The 20,744-nt window shown below is 42.6% G+C and overlaps 1 protein-coding gene across 4 annotated transcripts in view; it reads right to left on the bottom strand.

The window, feature by feature from the left end:
* Positions 1-4,962: 4,962 nt before the first annotated feature.
* LOC140729722 (Wilms tumor protein homolog) overlaps positions 4,963-20,744 on the bottom strand; it is a 145,418-nt gene continuing 129,636 nt past the window's right edge. Inside the window, exons 7-8 of one of the 4 annotated variants that reach the window (XM_073049833.1) lie at positions 13,660-13,752; positions 4,963-6,150 (exon numbers count right to left, since the gene is read on the bottom strand). In XM_073049833.1, the coding sequence (XP_072905934.1) occupies positions 6,029-6,150; positions 13,660-13,752 (215 nt within the window). In that variant the 3' untranslated portion in view covers positions 4,963-6,028. The other 3 variants (XM_073049834.1, XM_073049835.1, XM_073049836.1) reach the window with 3 other exon arrangements.

Here is a 20,744-nt window from a genome sequence, read left to right as displayed (position 1 = left end):
GTGACAAGGAAGTTTTGAAACTAACCCAAAATGCCTACCTACCTGTTGAAGTGTAGCAAGGTGTTAAAACTTAAAAACTGCAGTGAGACCTTTGAGTTAAAAACAAATTATATTCTTCAGAAGAGAAAACATGGTCAAGTTAAAAGAAAGGCAGAAGATGAACAAGTACATAAACAGTGAGTACTGAGTGATAATAATTATAATTAAAAAAACAGAAATGGCTGGCTACAGTGGAAGATTGACTCATTCAAGTGATAACTGGATTTTTTCTACTGAGCAGTAGCTTAAAGCAAATGAAGAAGCCAGTGAAAATCGAGTACCAGTTTTGCTGAGCACCGTGAGTTTAAAAGCATGCAGTTTGCTTACCAGTTTGGCTGCTCCAACCAAACCAACCAAAAGGAGCTTTGCTGAAATGGTGAAAGTAATGCAGAAACACTTTGAACTGAAATCATTGTTGATTGCAGAATGCTTTAGGTTTCATAAGTGGAATTGAAAGGAAGGGGAGTCCATTTCAATGTACATGGCTGAGTTGAAGAGATAGTCTGAGCATTGTCAGTTCAGTAATGGGCTTAATGATGAACTGAGAGATTGTTTATTTTTTTAATTTATTGAGATACAGCACAAAATAGGTCCTTCCAGCCTCTTGAGCCACACCACCCAGCAATTCTTCCAATTTAATCCTAGCCTAATTTAGTTGTGGAATCTCACAAGAAAGCATTCAAAAATGGCTCCCAACTGAATCATAATTTACACTTAATAGAGCAGTTGAAGTAGCTGTATCAATGGAAACAGCAGACAGGGATACAATTGAGTTTCATTAATGAAGAAAGTGAATGTGAATAAAATAGTAATGTCTAATCAGAAACAAATTGTGTTATCGTTGTGGCAACGACTCACATACACCAGACCAATGCAGGTTTATCGGTGAAACTTCAAAGATTCAAAGTATATTTATTATCAAAATATGAGATTAATCTTCCTGCAGACAGCCATGAAACAAAGAAACACCATGGAATCTGTTCAAAGAAAACATCAAACACCCAATAAAGAACAAATTGTGTAAACTACAATAAATGAGTGAATAGCACAGAATATTAAACATCAAACCTCAGAATCCTTGTAACAGTCTAGGAATGTTAAGATAATTTCAGTTCTGTTCAATTTAGCGCAGTGTCATTAATTGACTGCTGGCCACAGAGCCAGTCTGCCCCAATCAAAAACGCACAAAATAGTAACAAAAAAGAAGTATCCTGAAACATATACCGTGAACTGTAGAGTCCTCTAAAAACAAGTCCAATCCACAAATAACACTGATCAAACCTTGCCGAAGATCTAAGACTTAAAAACATAGAAAACCTACAGCACAATACAGGCCCTTCAGCCCACAAAATGGTGCCAAACATTTCCTTACCTTAGAAATTACCCAGGGTTACCCATAACCCTCTATTTTTCTAAGCTTCATGTACCTGTCCAGGAGTCTCTTAAAAGACCTTATTGTATCCACCTCCAACACCGTTGCTGACAGCCCATTCCACACACTCACCACTCTCTGTGTAAAAAACTTACCTCTGACATCTCTGCACCTTCCTTTGGCAGCAGTGAGCGAGACCAGTCAAAAGCAGGCAGGTGATGCTGAACACCCGCTCACACCTTCCGCTCTTATCCTTGTTGATTTCAATCTTGCTAAATGCTTTAATCAGTGAGTTGGTCGAGTATTGGAACTGACCTTGGGTTCACACTCCACCATTTGGCTATACACTTCATTCTCAACCACGCCAAATTCCTTTGGCAACAGTAAAAGCGCTAGATTGTTCAGTCAGCCCAAAAACACATCAACAAAATGTAAATTACAGGCTCCAATCACACAAAATGAGTTCAAAGACATTGACATCTAGCTAAGAATTTACACTGGAGAAAAGATAACTCCTGTGGAAATGACATTAATAACAGTAAAATACAACGACCAACAAGCCACATAGTGGTAAAAATAGCACTGAGGGGCCATGATTGGCTGAGACATTTACAACTAGATTGGAGATCCATCCACCATTGCATGCCACATTCCCTGCAATAGAGTCAACTGAAAGTAAATTAAGAAAGGTACTGGATGATGTCACAGTAGTGTTCAAGGATGGTAATGGAAAACTCAAACATACTGTATCAAGGGTAAAATAGTTTAAAATGAAAACATCACACTGAAGTTTTACAAAGTTTGTCCGGTTATTTACACCATCTGATGTAAAGTAGCCAGTGAGCTAGATCGCATGGAGGCTGAAGGAATTCTTTCCAGGGTTGAGTGGAACCCATAAGCAATGCCAGCAGTCCTAGTAGCCAAAACTCTGTCAGGATTTGTGGTAATTCTAAAGTGTGTGGCGCATGGCCAAGTGGTTAAGGCATCGCCCTAGTGATCTGAAGGTCACTAGTTTGATCCTCAGCTGTTGTGGCAGCGTGTTGTGTCCTTGAGCAAGGCACTTAACCACACTTTGCTCTGCGACGACACCCGTGGCAAGGGACATCAGCCCTTGCCCTTCCTTTGGACAACATCGGTGACGTGGAGAGGGGAGACTTGCAGCATTGGTAACTGCTGATCTTCTATACAACCTTGCCCAGGCCTCAATCTTCATCAAAAATTGATGGACAGCTGAAGAAGAAGAATTTTAAAATCACCATCAACCCAGTACTGAAAGTAGATCAGTGCCCTTTGTCCAGGATAGAGGATACCTTTGCAAACCTTTCTGGGGGCAAACACTTCAGCAAAGTGGACTTAGCTGAGGCCTACGTACAGATGGAGATGGAAAAGGAGTCCAAAGTGTTTCTCACCATAAAGGGCTTTATCAGTATTATAGGCTTATTTTTAGAATAGCATCTACGGCCATGTTTTGATAGAAAGTTATGGGATGAGGTGTTGCAAGGCTGTCCAGGCACTTGGACGGCATCATTGTTGCTGGTGAGGATGACAAGGAACATCTCCAAACTCTCAAGACAGTGTTGAAAAGATTAGAAGATGATGGGCTCAAAGCACAATGCAACAAATGCGAATTCTTTAAACCAAGCATCACTTACTGTGGTCACACCATTGAAGCGCAGGTCTTCCACAAGTGTGCTGAGAAAATTCAAGCTGTGGTGGATGCCTGAAAGCCAAAGTATGTGTCACAGTCACGGTCCTTTTTTAGGATTTGTCAATTACTATAACGGGTTCCTGTCAAACCCCCTTGAATTAATTGCAACAGTTTGGGAAGAAATGGCAATGGAAAAAGCAGTGTAAGGTGGCTTTCAAAAAGATAAAGAAAATGGTGATGTCGGGCACTGTACTCACACATTATAATCCACATCATCTTGTAAAGTTTGCCAGGCACTGTTTGGGATGCTAACATGTCCAGAGTCAACTCCGGAGCTGTCAGAACCACTTCCTGTCGTTCCAGAGTCAACCCCTAAAACCACCACAGAGGCTCCGAACCTGAGGTTGCTTCACTGCCCCAAGACTCAACTGCCAAGCAGGGTTACCTCTCTGGTCAGGAAAGACGTTATCCCACAAGAGTAACAAATCCATCACAGTGATTAACTCTTTCGGTCTGAATGGGGCAATTTACAATTTACTATGCTGTAGATGTCTGTATAGTAATTGAATTATATAGTATGCTGTGCATATAGTTGAGATGCATTCTCTATTGGGTTGGAGTTTACAGTTAATCAGGGAAGAGAGTTGTGTATTTAATATTTCGGTAATATTTGAGTAATGTAAATATATTGTTTTATTAAGCATTATTTGTTGTTTACACCATACATTGTAGGTTATATGTAAAAGTATGTAAATGGCATATGTCATTACTCCATTATGTCATATATATGTGCCTCGCTTAAAGTAAAAATGAAGTTAGACTCGCATTCTGGACTGCCTTGTTTTTCTTACAATTAGTTTTAATGTTTTTGGAGTTACAAAACATAACACCCACCACTTTCCGTGTAAAACATTTGCCCCTCATATCTCTTTTGAAATTATCCCCTCTCACCTTAAAAACATTTCAACTCTCGGAAAAAGATATTGTCTGTCTACTCAGCCTATGCCTCTCATAACCTTTTAAACCTCTATCAGATCTCCCCTTAGTCTTCACAGCTCCAGAGAATTCAACCCAAGTTTGTCCTTTGACTCTGCCTTCTTCCTTTTATTATTTCAGAAATATATCTTTAGTGGAAAAGCATTCTGGTGGATTCTGTGGTTGTGAATGGTTATATATAAATGCAAGTCTATTTCTTAAATATTGTCCATGTCCCATTTCCTTACTTACCTTTGGCCACCATTATGAAGTGACATACGTTACGTAAGCCAGAGAGTTCCTGATGTGCAACGTCCATCGTCCAACCTTCCTGAAAGAGCAGGCAGTTCCGTTCTGTTGCAGATTCAGCCTAGGGGCAGCAAGCTGAACACAGGAGATGGTGGCAATGGAGTTCAGCAACAATCCGTGTTTGTGTTAGTTAGTTAAGCGGAATATCATTCGGTTTAAAGACTGGCAGACAACTATAATCACTGTTAGCTGGTCTTTGCCTACCCCCGTATGTATCATTAAGGACCTACATCACCCAGAACATGCCCTCTTCTCATTGCTACCATCAAGGAGGAAGCACAGAGCCTGAAGACACACAGTGTTTCAGGAGCAGTTTCTTTCCTCCGCCATCAGATTTCTGAATGGACAATGAACACCATTCAATATTTATCTTGTTCTTTTAGCACTATTTATTTAATTTAAAAAATATATTTCTTATTGATAGGTTTTAAAAATTATTATGTACTGCTACCACAAAACAACAAATTTCACGATATATGGCATTGATATTAAACCTGATTCTGATTCGTATGAAGCCTTCCCTGGAGAGCACGGAGAGGGTATTGGGTGAAGAGTGTGTTGAGACACTGTTGACAGATTTTCAGTCTCGTGCAAAGTAAAAGCAAACAAGCGAAACCTGTGACGTACCTAATTCTCCTGTTTATTCTCTACTTTTAATAACTCTCCCATTTTAGGCACAGCAATACATTATCAGATATATACATAATAATTTCGAACCGGTAATAGTAAATAAATGAACAAAGAAATTTGGATACAGTACAATCATTACACTACAACATTTCTCTTCATATATACTTGAAGATTCTGAAATTTATTAAGTTACTTTTTTTTAAGAGGTTAATGATAGTTTGTGGCACAGCCTGCTTCTTTTTTTGTTTGGTAACACAACAGCCACATTGCCAGCATGGCTTCTCATTATATAGTGTATAATTTCAAAGCAGAGTCCTTATAGAACACCGCTCGTCAACCTCTCTTATTGGATCTAGTCAAAACTCATCTCAAATGTGATTATCCCAGCTAAAATGAATCTACACAATAGATCAAACGTCCATCAGCAATGCCCGCTAGTTTTAACTTACGTCCAGTGGCTACATGTTACATGGGATGGGTTTGGGTTTCAGAGTTAAAAAGAGAAACAAAATACAGTAGTATTCAATTGTAACCGCTACCTATATTTACAATATTTACAGAGAAGCAGAGTGGTGCGGCATTGCACCACGAAAGCTGTATGTACAGTGTCTTGCTACTGGTTTCTGCAAACGACGGTCACGTGCTTCTTCTAACGCTTTCGTTGACATGGAGTCCTCCAAAATCTCCCGAGTACAACTAGAAGTTACATTCTACAAGGTATTCCAGAAAGTGCGTGCTTTCTGTACGTCCTCTGAAGGTGTTGGCTTACGAGTGTCAGGGGTAATGGAGAAGGGAGGGAAAGTCGCGGGGTTGGGCGCTCGGGAGGCCAGATTGTCAGACCACACAACCTCCAATAGCAGAAATGGCGGCCCCGATTCGACGCGGCAAATGGGAGCAAGAGGCGCCAGCTCAAAGGCGCCCACTGGGATTTGGGTGTCGGTTCTGTCGCGTTAGCTGCTGAACATTCGAGAATGGTGTTGTGGGGTGGGAGGGTCGGAGAGGAGAGGTCAGCAGCGCGCCGTCACCTTTCTGCGCGGTGGAGTCCCGGCCACCACTCAGAGGGCAAGCTGCAGCTTGGTCAGGTTTCTCTGGTGCATGTTATGGTGGCGAACCAGCTCGTCGGATCTCGCAAACTTCTTCTGACAGTTCGGCCACCTACAGCTAAAGGGCTTTTCACCTGTTAAAAACAGCAGCTCCAATGAACTTTGAATATTGTTGCCAACAAAGAAAATCTACAGTCATTGATTACGCCAAAGCTTAATTTATTAAGGATTAGATTTATTAGAGTGTAGCTCCATTCTAGAATATCTTTCTCTGATTCAGAAAGGCAGGACTTTTTGAAGTTAGTTAATTTACGGGCTGCCTCTTGGGAGGTTGTCCCCACCCCCCTCTAGATCTGTAACATTTTACAAGGAAAGGAAGAAAGAGATTCTGCAGATGTTGGAAATCTAGAGTAACACAGGCAAAATGGTGTAGGAACTCAGCATGTCAGGTAGCATTTATGGAGAGGAATAAACAGTCGACATTTCAGGCGGAGGCCCTTCATCAGGACTGGAAAGAAAGGGGGAAGAAGCCAGGATTAGGTGGGATGGGAGGAGGAGTACCAGATGACAGGTATTAGGCAAAGACAGGTGACGGGGAGAGGTAGATGGGTGGTGATAGTCAGCGTAAAGGAGTGAGATAGAACATCTGATTGAGTGATGCCTCACTAACAACCTGGTGCTCAAGGTCACAACTGCATCTGGAGTATTGTGAGCAGATTTGGGATCCTTATCTAAGAAGGGATGTGATGACATTGGAGATGGTCCAGAGGAGGTTCATGACAATGATCCCAGAAATGAAAGGATTAGCGTATGAGGAGCATTTGATGGCTCTGGACCTACACTCACTGAAATTTAGAAGAATGGAACAGCAGGATCTCATTGAAACTTACCAAATATTGAAAGACCTAGATAGAATGGACACAGAGAAGATGGTTCCGATAGTGGGAGAGTCAAGGAAGAGTGCATATCCTCAGAATAGAAGGATATCCCTTTAGAACAAAAATGAGGAGGAATTCCTTTAGCCAGAGGATGGTGAATCTATGGAATTCATTGCCACAGACAGCCATGGAGGCCAAGTCATTGGGTATATTTAAAGCAGAGGTTGATAGGTTCCTGATTAGTGAAGATGTCAACAGTTATGGGAACCAGGTTGGAGAATGGAGTTGAGAGAGAATATAAATCAGCCTCGATAGAATGGCAGAGCAGACTTGATGGGCCAAATGGCCTGCTTCTGTTCCATGTTTTATAGTCTTATGGTCTAAGATCACAGAGATATACTGTATAGGGATGTGATAAGAACCTGGGTGGGGTGGGATAATGAAACAGGAATTGTAAAATCAAAATTCGAAGTAAATTTATTATCAAAGTATGTATGTGTTACCTTATACTACCCTGAGATTCATGTTCTTGTGGGCAATTACAGTCTGATTACCATAATCCATAGGGGATTGGGAAGCAGAGGGTCGGAGAGCAAACTTCACGAACTAGGATCGGGAGAGAAGAGAGTCGGACGAGATGCCAATTATGGAGTAGAGAATGTGGGAGTCAAGGCAGGGATTAGGTTTAGAAGTAGGAGAGGAACAAATAAGGTGTTTTAAACAGATAATGGCCCACTAATTACACCTACACACAGAATTTTAAATTCTTGCATTATCTCGCCTACTCACTCTGCTTTCCAATCAAAGCATATTCATCTAAGAGAACCTGTTCTTGTAACTCAGAATTCTAGATGCATGTATCACGCTTCCCCTTTCTCTAAACTACATTCAATGCTGTTTTTCAAGATAAACTCCTGGAACTGGGTAAGCAATGTACATTCAGCACCCTAACAATCGAAACAAGGCTGGTATAGATTCTACAAACGCTAGAAATCCAGAGAAACACACACAAAATGCGCCTCTCAAAGTGCAAACTCAAGTCCCCATTGTGAGAGGTGGAAACGGGTAAAGTCAGCCAAGAGGACTCTAGTGAAATTGTATAGGCCACTCCCCTGTACAGTGGATGCAATGGATGACAAAACTGTTGATGAACACCAAACATGCCATCGACCTTGGACAATGGAGACGGGAAGTAATCAGTGGCTTATGCTCCACGGGGAGCTGAGGGTCCAAGAAACAGAAGAAGACACCCAAAATGCTAGAAGAATTCAGCAGATCAGGCAGCATCTATGGAGAGGAATTAATTGCTGATGTTTCAGGGCGAGACCCTTCATCAGGACAGTAAAAAGAAGGGGGACAAAGCCAGAATAAGAAGGTGGTAGGTGGTAGGTGAAATCAGGTAAGGAGAAAGGAGGGTGGGATGATGCAAAAAGCTAGGAGGTGATAGGTGGGAAGGAAAAAGGCTGAAGAAGGTGTAATTTGATAGGAGAGTGGACTATGAGAGAAAGGGAAGGAGGAGGGGCACCAGTGGGAGGTGATGGGCTGTTGAGGAGAAAGGAAGGGGTAAGAGGTAGCCCAGAATGGAAAAAAAGAGAGAGGGGGTGGGGAAGAAATTACTGGAAGTTAGAGAAATCAACATTCATGATATTAAGTTGGAGGCTACCCAGATGGAATATGTAGAAAGTTTGATTCGGTTCACTGAAACAGTGTCAAGGTCTCAGGGAGGAGGTTGGAGAAATCTTTTGGGGTGGGACCAGCAATGGGGACTTCACGTGGACGAGCAGGGGGAGACTGTTATCAGAGCAGAGGTGATAAAGGCAGATTGGGTAGAGGTGCTCAAATAGCAAAAAGTTTTGACACATTGAGAAAGGAGAAACTGAGTCAAGAGGCTGATTATCTGAGGTAGTCCACTTAAGGGAATTCAATATAACATACTGAGATACAAGAGACTGCAGATGTGGAACCTGGAGCAATGTACAATCTGCTGGAGGAACTCAGTGGGTCGAGTAGTATCTGTGCAGGGATAGGAATTTTTACCATTTCATGTTGCATGTTAGGCTTCAACCCAGAACTTCAACAATTCCTTTCTCTCCCACGGATGCTCCTCAATCTGCAGAGCTCCTCCATTAAACTGTTTGCTGCTCTGTTTAAGGCACAATGTCCTAGAGCCATAGAGCCACACAGTAGGGAAACAGCCATTCGGCCCAACCTCTCCATGCTAACCAAAGTGCCACCTTGAGCTAGTCCCATTGACACGGCACATAACGGAGATGATGATGGTGAATCTGTGGAATTCCTTGCCACAGACTCCTGTGGCGGCCAAGTCATTGGGTATATTTAAAGTGGAGGTTGATAGGTTCTTGATTAGTGAGAGTGTCAAAGGTTGTGGGGAGCAGGCAGGAGAATGGAGTTGAAAAGGATAATAAATCAGCCACGATCAAATGGCGGACCAGACTCAATGGGCCAAATAACTTAATTCTGCTCCTATCTCTTAAGGTGCTATGTATGGCACGTGAGCTATGTTCACTACAACACAGCAGAAAGATGTGATCTTATTGAAAGAGAGAGACAATAAATTACCCATGGTGGGGAAGATTCAATGGGCAAAATGACCTAATTCTGCTCCTATGTATTAAGGTCATTTCTTTATATCTGAAAAAAAATCAAATCTACAATCGAAAAGTTTTACAGGAAGGCAGCCACTTCAACTTAACAAAAGCTTGCCCTAATTCTCCTCCTATATCTTATGGTCTTATATGGGGACATATATGTACTTTGATAATAAATTTACTTTGAACTTTGTACTGAAGAGGGATGCACAGTAACATAGTGGTTAGTGTTATGCTTTACAACACCAGTAATTGGAAGATCAAGGTTCAATGCCCGCCGTTGTTTTGATGTCCTCTGCTTGGCCATGAGGAGTTCCTCTGGCTGTTCTGGTTTCCTCTCACATTCGAGAAAAGGTGTATGAGTCATGCTGGAAGGTTGTGGGCTTGCTAATTGGCCACGCTGGACCGTGTTGGTCATCAACACAAATGATGCATTTCACGATATAATTCAACATATACATGACAAATAAAACTAATCTAATCTGTAAGTGTTGGGGAATGGAGCATTAACCACATTAAGAGACAGTTGTCAGATTCTAATAAGTCAGGAACAACATCAATCTCCTTCTCCTCTACACTAGGGTCTTGTCTCACTGTGGTGTTGAGGCAAAAGAACGTAAGATCAAAGAAAGGCACCACTTCTCCAAGAATATCACTTCCTCTTGCATTAGAAAGAGAGTTATTCAATTTCAGAGAGATACAGACACTCATGGAATGAGTGTTGAGTCATGTTAAGACGTGGGAAAAATTTAACTGGATGGGTCATGTCCCTGTATAAGTTTAGTATTTCCTGGACGGTCTATTGTGCAACATCTTCAGGCGAGGAAATTACTGTAGGCAACATAAAGTTGGAACTTTATTCACTGGAGCATGGAAGAATGAGGTGGGGAGGAGGATCTTATGAAAGTGTTTAAACTGTCTTTTCCCCAGGGAATCAAGAACTAGGGGGAGTTAGGTTTAGGGTGAGATTCAAAGTATATTTATTATCAATGTATGCAGTACACAACCCTGAGATTTGTCTTCCCCACAGACAACCCCAAAACAAAGAAGAACTTTGAACATTGAACCATATTCAAAGCATAAAGAAGAAAAGATGAACAGATTTAATAGGAATCTCAGAGGCGACATTTCCACCCCAGAATACGGAAAGAGTTGCCAGAGGAAGTGATTGGGGAAGGCAGCAATATTTATGTTACTTTAAGATACAACACGGTAAAAGACCCTGCACAATTACACCCATGTGACCAATTAACCCGTGAACCCTTAGGTCTTTGGAATGTGGGGTGAACATAGAAACTCCTCACGAACAGTGATGGAATTGAACCTGGGTCACTGGTGCTGTAATAGTGTTATGCTATTGCTGTGCTACTCTGCGGCTCTATTAAGATCAATTAAAATGAACGTGGACAGGGTCATGAATGGGAAAGCTACAGTTGGGCTAGGGGCCAGACACATGCATGTGGGGTTAGCGTAAATGGGAATCTTGTTCAATGTGGACCAATTGGACTGAAAGGCCTGTTTCTGGGCGTCAGACACTATGACTCTATGACACCATTACACTATAATTTCACTGCCTGCTTGCCTAGGTACTATTTTTAAATGGATTGGACCTCTATTAAAATGGAGTGAGGGAAATTAATATATATCTCAAGCTTTCTTACAAAGACAAGGATGTTGCCATGTCTTGAGAACCTGAGTTATAGGAAAAGATTGAATAGGTTAGGACTTTACTCCCTTGAGCGTAGGAGAATGAGGGGAGATTTAATAGAGGTATACAAACTTATGACGGGTATAGATAGGGTAAAATTGAAGCAGGCTTTTTCCATCAGAACCAGAGGTCATATGTTAGGGGTAAAAGGTGAACTGTTTAAGGGGAACTTGAGGAGGACCTTCTTCACTGAGGGATGATGAGAATGTGGTACGAGCTGCCAGTGGAAGTAGTAAATTTGAGTTCAATTTCAACATTTAAGAGATATTTGGAGGTATGTAGGTGGGAGTGGGATGGAGGGCTATGTTCTGGGTGCAGGTCAATGGGACTAGGCAGATTAATAGTTCAGACTAGATGGGCCAAAGGGCCTATTTCTGTGCTGTAGTATTCTATGACTCTAAGACATGATTACAAGTAATGTCCATTGATTTTCTTTTTAACTGTGTGTTACAGAAAGTTTGGGGAGAGATGGCGCAATATTGGTACTAGTACTGAGTTCAATGGAGATTAAAGTTGGTCTGAGTGTAAAATAGTTGTTGCATCTTTTCCCAGCATTGAGTATTACACCCCAAGGACCCTGCTCCCTGTGTCTTAGGGCAACTGTTATATTACTTTGTGTCAGAAGATCATAGTCAGGCTGCCCATAAACCATGTAACTTCAAAAGTCTTGCTGTGTATTCACTTCAGGTTTTACATATTAAACAAAAGCTAAATAAGTTATACATGCTTACATTAAATCGCTGTCAAGAAAATAGCAAGTCAAATTTACCATATTAAACACATTTAATATTTTGCATTAATTAATGATGCAAGAGGCTAGAGCAGAATTTAACCCTTTGAGAACTATGTTACTTTAGAGTAAAATAGTCAGAAGCACAATTTACTCGAAACAATGTTGAATTTCCCAAATGAATTAGGAAACAAATTAAAAATAACTTTTGATTCCTTAGATGAATTCTTGGAAGGGTGCAGTGGTGAGTAAGATTTCTCAGTAATCATGGGTGTTTCCAAGAGGCCCTAGAAGTACAAAACCTACCTCCCATGGTCACTTGGAGATCCAGAGATCCAGTAACCTGGATTAGGGTGGTCAGTTGTACTCTAGGACACTGCTAGTGGGCTTCTTAATGGAATGCAGTCCTACCATTTGGAGCTCAGAAACCTATCGTATATTGAAAGGCCTTGATAGAGTGGATGGAGAGGATGTGGGGAATCAGCCAGAGGGTACAGCCTCAGAATACATTGAAGTCCTTTTACATGAGAGATGAGGAGGAATTTCTTTAGCCAGAGGGTGGTGAATCTGTGGAATCCATTGCCACAGGTGGCTGTGGAGGCTAAATCATTGGATATATTTAGAGTGGAGGTTGATAGGTTCTTGATTAACAAGGGCACAAACGTTACGGGGAGAAGGCAGGAGAATGGGGTTGAGCGATAATAAATCAGCCACAATGGAATGGCAGAGCAGACTCGATGGAATGAATGGTCTAATTGTGTTCCTATGTCATGTAGTCATGTGGTCATTTAATGCCATTTCTATAAAAATGCCAAGAACTACAGATGGGTAAAGGTGGAGAACTCCCACTGGGCACTGGGAGGAGGTTTACCCCTGTGAGTAGGAAGGGGCAGTGTATTCAGGTGTCTTAACCAGCACCTCCTTTCTACAGACTTAAAGGGATCCCGAGTCTTTCAACACATCAAGCATTTAGTTCCTTGATCTGTGGTAGATAGAATGTGCCCTGACAGACAGAGATACCACTCCATATTGACAGGGAGAGCTTCTATTACTTAGAAAATCAGTCCCAACATTCATCAAGGTGGTGGTGGGTCTGATCAACAGATGAGGTCAAGCATTATTATTATATATAGTTTTTAAATTGGTTAGGGAACAGATTGCCAAGTGCAGTATTTAGGACCAGAATCCTGTAACTGACCTCTGTTCGAGGCCATGTTCTAGTCTTAGAATTTGGTTTGGTTTCCAAAGGGTTTTTTACTGAGTGCACAGTTGAGGGAGATGTGAGAGGGGCTAAACGGGGGTGAAGTGGGAGGGGGGCAGTCAGGAAGAGGTGTTGAAGAAAACCAAAACTAGCGCGTCTGTTTCAACCCCTGCTACATTCGGCCTTCCATGATGGCCCTTCATGGAGAGGCATTGATGGTGGTCATGGAGAAGGTGCAGCCCCAACCATCCTGCCCTCCCAGTTCAAGGAGGCTGCGTTTCGACCAGCAGCTCCTGCGGGGAAAATAGAGGGAATCAATTGGTGGTAAAACTCGAAAGAAACCTCACTAAAACCTTTTTTTAAAAATTTAATAAGGTTAAACATTTTAGGTCCAAAATGAACAACACATAGTGCTCAAAGGGTTCCAGTATTACAAAAGCGGCAGACAAATATTAGCTGTTAAAACATTAAAGTCTGCAATTAAGAAAGTAAAAGTCAAAAAAAATTGTTTACGCACTTGTTTTACCTGTATGAGTTCGAGTGTGAGTCTTTAAGTGGTCAGAGCGAGAGAATTTACGCTGACAAGTTTTACACTGGAATGGCTTTACCCCTACGGGAGAACAAAGAGCAAAATGATTTGAATCAGGTCATCACAATCACTCACAAGACACACAGTACAAGAGGGTTTGCTGAATGTAGAGTCAATGCCAGTAACAGGCACGTCCTCTATCAGAGAAAAGACACGATAATGTTCTTGAAGGAATTCAGCAAGTCAGACAGTATCTACGGAAGAGGGGAATAAACAGTTGACGTTTTGGGCCAAGTCCTTTTATTAGGACTGGAAAGGAAGAGGAAGTACTTCTTCCCCTCGCCCACCTTTTATTCCAGTCCTAATGAAGGTTCTCGGCCCGAAATGTTGATTGGTTATTCCCCTCCATAGATGCTGCCTGGCCTGCTGTTCCTCTAGCATTTTGTGTGTGTTGCTCAAGATTTCCAGCATCTGCAGAATCTCATGTTTAGGATAGAGTTCCTGCACAAGAGCCTGGACACATACACTGCCATTGGTAACGTGTGCTCATGGTATGTTATCATGCACCTCCTGGGAAGAACCCAGGATGACGTTGTTCACTGGTAAATTGGTTTATTGTTGTTACACGTACCGAGGTACACTGAGAATTTTTGTTTTGCACACCATGCATAGAGATCATTTCATTACAATGGTACATTGCGTTAGTAGAAGGGAAAACAGTAACAGAATGCAGAATAAAGTGTTACAGTTACAGAGGAAGTGCAGTCTAGTCAGACAATAAGGTGCAAGGCCATAACATGGTAGATTGTGAAGTCAGGAATCCTTTTTATCATACTATGGGACTGTTCAATAATTTTATAACAGTGGGGCAGAAGTGTGGTGTGGTGAGTGTTGACTCTCTGCATGACTCGGAGGGATTTCTGCCAGTTCCTGACTCGGTCAGAGCTTACAGAAGGAAATGAATAGTGAATAATCTATAGGGCACTACAGGACAGTATGGGCCCTTCGGCTCACGATGTTGTGCCAGACTTTTAACATACACTAAGATCAATCAGACCCTTCCCTCCACCATAAATCCTCCATTTTCCTATCATCCATGTGCCTATCAACAGTTTCTTGTGTCCCTAGTATATCTGCCTCAACCCCCAACACAGCAGGCATTCCAAGCACTCTCATGTAGAAGACTTATCTCTGACATTCCCCCTATATTTTTCTCGAACCACATTAAAATTATGCCCCATTGGAATAGCCATCTCTGCCCTGCAAAAAAAAACCCCTGGCTATCGGCTCGATTTATACCTCTCATCGTCTTGTACATCTCAGTCGTCACCTCCCATACCCCTTCATGCCAAACAGAAAAGCTGTAGCTCGCTCAGTCTGTGTCAGCATCTTCCTGAGCACGTTATCAATTGCAGTGTCGGCCTGTGCCAGGAGAGAGAGTAGCTGGATAGCTGCACAGATAGGGATGTGGACAAAGGGGAATTACTTTAGATGAGCACATTGGCTGGCATGAGCTACTTAGGCAGGAGGACATGTTTCCATGTAATATTTACTCAGTGACTCTCAAAGTTGAGGGAATATGGATCAAAGTCTCTTTGGGGGGCTTTTGCTGTTGCTTACATGGTGGGAGGGTTGGCACTTCTGCTGGCATGGGAGGGAGGGGAGGGGGGCTGATGCTTTTGCTGCTGCTTGTGTGAAGGGTGGGGGAAGGGGGTTTTGGGGCTTCAATGTTTCCGTCATTCATTCTGTGGAGTTTCTTGTTTCATGTGTGGCTGTGAAGAGTACGAATTTCAGGTTGTATCCTGTATACATTCTCTGATATTAAATTGACCTCTGAACCTTTGAAATAGGAAATGAATTCTGGAGCATTACATTCAGTTCTGGTTGCCCCATTATAGGAAGGATGTTGAGGCTTTGGAGAGGGTTCAGATGAAGATTACCAGGAAGCTGTCTGGATTAGAGGGCACGTGCTATAACAAGATATTGGACAAACTTGGGTTGTTTTCTCTGGAGCAGCAGAGGCTGAGGAATGATCTGACTGAGGGTTATAAGACTATGCGAGGTGTAGACAGAGTAAACAGACAGTGTCTTTTCCCCAGGGTCAAAAGGTCTAATACCAGAACGCATTCATTTAAGCTGAGAGCGAGTAATTTCAAATGAGATGTGAGGGGCAAGTTTTTTTTTACACAGAGAGTGGTGGGTGTCTGGATTACACTACCTGGGGTGGAGATAGAGGCAGAAACATTGGAGGCTTTTAAGAGACGTTTAGAGAGGTACAAGAATGCGAGGAAAACGGAAGGATACAGACTGACACACACAATGTGCTGAAGGAGTTCAGCAGGTCAGGCAGCATCTATAGATGGAAACAGTCAACGTTTTGGGCTGAGACTCTTCATCAGGACTCACTATCGCTCTAGATTTCTAGCTTCTGCAGCACCTCTTGGGCCCTATGGCAGGATTACGTAGGCAGAAGAGGTTAGTTTAGTTGGCCATTTGATTACTACTTTCATTGTTTCAACACCAACATTGTGGGCTGAAGGGTCATTTCCTGTGTTGTACTGTTCTATGTTCTAAAACAGCAAGTGTAGGAAACACTCAGTAGGTCAGGGAATATTCATAAAAGAGAAAAAATTAATGTTCCCAGTTGTAACCTTTCTTCAGAACTGGCCAACTAGAAAAGCTGGTTATCTGACTAGTTAGGTTTCTGTCCCCAGAGCTTAACATCCAGTAAGTACTGGAGGCTACAACCGATTAGTCATCTGATGCTTCTCCGAGAACTTGTCCAGACAGTGGGCAGAGCAGATGCAGGGTGACATTATTTTAAGACTCTTCTCCATCTCGCTGCTCTAACCTCTCTGACCATGGCTTCTTACACTGTTCCACAGAAGCCCAATTATCAGAATTGGCCAGCTCTGATATAATGTCAGGAGCCTGAAACATTAATACTGTTCCTCTCCTCGCAAGCACTCAGTGGCCACTTCATAAAGTACACGTCTACACAGGCTCGTTAATGCAGACATTTAATCGGCCAATCATGTGGCAGCAACTCAATGTATAAAAACAAGCAGACGTGGCCAAGAGGTTCAGCTGTTGTTCAGACCAATCATCAGAAAGGGGAAGAAATGTGATCAAAGTAACTTTGACCAGGGAATAATTATTGGTGCCAGACAGGGCAGTTGGAATATCTCAGAAACTGTTAATTTCCTGGGATTTTCATACACTGTCTCTAAAGCTTAAAGAGAATGGGGCTGAAAACAAAGAAAAAACAAGTGGGTGGCTGTTCTGTGGGTGAAAATGCTTTGTTAATGAGAGAGGTCAAATGAGAATGGCCACACTTGTTCAAGCTGACAGGAAGGTAATAGTAACTCAAATAACCATATGTTACAACACCGGTGTGCAGAAGAGCATCTCTGAACGCATAATACATGGAAAATTAATTGGATAGGCTACAGTAGCAGAAGACCATGAAGTGACCACTTTATTAGGTACAGAAAGTTATTGCAAGGACATGGCTGGGGACGAACCCAAGTGCAAGACACAGGCATGGAGACAGGGTCGTGAGGTGCCAGCACGGTCGTGAGCGTGGAATAGGTATCCAGGGTAGTCTTTACACAGACACAAGGTTTACGTAGATTATCCAGGGAATGGTGCGGAGCTTAGAGCTGACAGTCCTAAGGAATCAGGAAATTAGTTTTACACACACTAGAATTGACCAACAAACTGGCAGCTCATTGCTGTGACTCCAGGGTTCTTATCCTGCATTCCCTGATAGAAAGCAGGTCTACTGTAATTAATTCAACTGGGAACAATTGGAAATCAGCCAAGGGAATTAAGGCCCAATCAAGGAGATAATAGCAAGATGGGGGATTGCCAGCCGGGACCATGACAGAAGTACAAAATAAAATGGCCACTGAGTGTATATTGACTGATTTGCTGAGATTTTCTGGCTTTCTCTTTTCTTATTTCATTTAGAAGTTTGGTTTCCCTGTTATTGACAGCTGGTGTGTACTACTAAAAGGACAGCAGAAAGGGAGTCACAGTTATTCAGAACAGAAACAGTACTTTCAGCCCAACCCATTCATGCCAAATATGATATCTATTTATTTAGAGATACGGTACTGTAATAGGCTGTTCCGCCCCAACGAGTCCACGCTGCCATTTCCACACGGGTGACCAATTAACCTACTGACCAATATCTTTGGAATGTGGTAGAAACCCGGAGCACTCAGAGAAAATCTACATAGTCATGCAGAGAGCATACGAACTCCATACAGTCAGTGGCTAGAATTGAACTCAGATCACTGCCGCTGTAATAGAATTATGCTAACCGCTACACTAACGTGCCACTCCCCAGTGCACCACAATATCTATCCCAGCTAATCAGATTTGCTTGTATTTAACCATATCCCACCACACCTTCCCCATTCCCCTGCCTGTCTAAATGTTTTTCAAATGCTGTAATTGTGCCTATCTGTACAGTGTCCACTGGCGTCTCGTTCCGTGTACCCATCACCCTCTGTGTCAAACACTTGTCTCTCAGATTCCTCTTAAATCTTTCCCCTCTTCCCCTTAGATACATGTTCTCCAGCTTTAGACTCCTCTACGCAGGAAAAAGACTGTGACTATCCACCTCATCTATGCCCCTCATAATTTTATAAACCTCGGCACAACCACTCCTCAGCCTCCAACAGTCCAGGGAAATCAGTTCCAGCCTATCCAGCCTCTCATTTTAACTCGAACCCTCCAGTCCTGGTAACTTCCTCGAAAATTTTTCCTGCACCCTTTCCAGCTTAATGACACCTGTCCCACAGCTGGGAGACCAGCACTGTGCATGATACAAGTGTGGAGACCAGCACTGTGCACAATACTCTAAGTGTGTTCTCACTATCTAATTATACTTGTAATTGTTGTTGCACAAAGTTACAAACTCAGTCAGCTCCTTCATAGACACTAGTCTCCCCAGCAACTATGACGTCTTCAAAAGGCAATGTGTCAAGAAGGCATCCATCAATAGGGACCCTCATCACCCAGGGCATATCCTCTTCTCATAGCTACCATCAGGGAGGAGGTACAAGAGCCTGAAGAAACACACTCAACATTTTAGGAAAAACTTTTCCCCCACCACCATCAGATTTATGAACAGATAATGAACCCATCAACACTATCTCACTACTTTTGATTCCTTATTTCATATAAATATATAGATAAATAGGTAGATGGACACTCCCAAGTCTAAATGGGAAACACCTGAGAAGGTAGTGGAGAATGACATAGCTAAGATCCTCTGGGACTTCCAAATACAGACTGATAAGCAGGACCAGTCGACCAATCAGACAAGGAACAGAAGAATGGAATAGTAATAGACGTGGCAATCCTGAATGACATTAACATCAGGAACAAAGAATATGAGAAGCTGGAGAAATGCCAGGGTTTGAAAGAGCAGGTAGAAAGGACGTGGAAGGTTAAAACCAGAGTAATCCCAGCAGTGATAGGAACATTTGGAGTTGTGACACCTGGACTGAGAGAATGGCTCCAACAAATCCTGGAAACATCTGCGATCTTGGTCCAGATGGGTGCACTAGTAGGAACAGCAAGGATACTCTGGCGTTCACTACCATCTGCCTGTCTCGCCACTTTCAAGAATTATGTTCCTGCTCCCCTAGGTCTCTCTGTCCTACAACAGTCTCCAGGGACCTACCATTTACTACGTAACTCCTGCCCCTGCACCTAAGATGCAACACCGCATACTTGTCCAAGTTAAACTAATTCCAACCGAAGTTCCTAGGCTTGCTTCCTCAGTTCATCTATACTGTAAATGCTGGTTCCTCACAGCTCCTGGGATCAGGTGCTTCCTGTGTGGAGTTTGCATGACCGGTTTCCTCCCACATCCCAAAGGCACTCAGTGTAGCTTAGCGGCAAATCGAATGACAGAGAAGTGTCCTGAAGAAGGGTGTAAGCCTGTAACGTTGACTCTATCTCTCTCCATAGATGCTGCCTGACCTGCTGAGTTCCTCCAGCATTTTGTGCGGATTTCCAGCATTTGCAGAATCTTTTGTGTTGATGTGTACGTGTGAAGTCTCAGGGTGAAAGAGAGCAAGGAAAAGGGGAAATGGGACTAATTGGATCATTTCCTGGGAGTCAACATGACGGGCCAAATTTATTTTATTTATGGAGACACAGCACGGAATAGGACCTTCTGAACCTTCAAGCAATGCCAGCCAACAATCTCCTGATTTAACCCGAGCCTAATGGCGGGGTAATTTACAGTGACCAATTAACTGACCATCCGGTGTACATCTTAGGACTTTGGGAGGAAACAGGAGCACCCAGGGGAAACCCCCATGCAGTCATGGAGAGGACTTACAGACAGCAGCGGGAAATGAGCCCAGGCCACTGGTACTGTAAAACATTGTGCAAACCAGTACGCTATTGTACCATCCTGATGCCTCCTGTTTTGTTGTTCTAACATGTCACATATAACGTCAGCATCGCACTGCTTCGAGGTTCAGCTCCACTGAAGCCACAAAATAATTTCTAAGGAAGGCCATTCAGCCCATCATGTGTATAAGCACATAGACACACCTGGAGGAAATCTGTTCTACATGAGAACAACTTCCTGTGTGACGCCGAGAACACACGGCAGGTGTGAAAGGAGAGGCTGAACAATCTAAAGACCCAACCACCAACCACAGACACCACTTAACCTTGTCCACACTGAACCAGAATACGTGGGTCCCGATCGTCCTTTACAGCCACCTGAGGACTCACCTGTAGACAATCACTTAGGAAACCATTGTACTCGACTTGAGTGATTGCAATAGTACTGTAATGTGTCTGCTGAAATTTAATTTAAATGGAGAGATTTTAACCCACAACTCAGTAACTTAATCTCCGCACTGCAAAATTGACTATCACCACCACATTATGCAATGCGGAGCACAATGTAGTTCTATCATTAAACAGCAAACGTATCTCCACAAACCTGGTGTAACTTTTAATGCAAACCTCTTCTTCTAGTTATTTGCCCCCGTGTTCCTCTCCAAGTCTCCTTCCTTTCCTCTCCTCTCTCCAAA

Source organism: Hemitrygon akajei, chromosome 6 (genome assembly GCF_048418815.1).
Source record: "Hemitrygon akajei chromosome 6, sHemAka1.3, whole genome shotgun sequence".
Classification (NCBI taxonomy): Eukaryota; Metazoa; Chordata; class Chondrichthyes; order Myliobatiformes; family Dasyatidae; genus Hemitrygon; species Hemitrygon akajei.
Note: the sequence above shows the minus strand (reverse complement) of the source record. Positions and strands in the feature narration are given on the sequence as shown.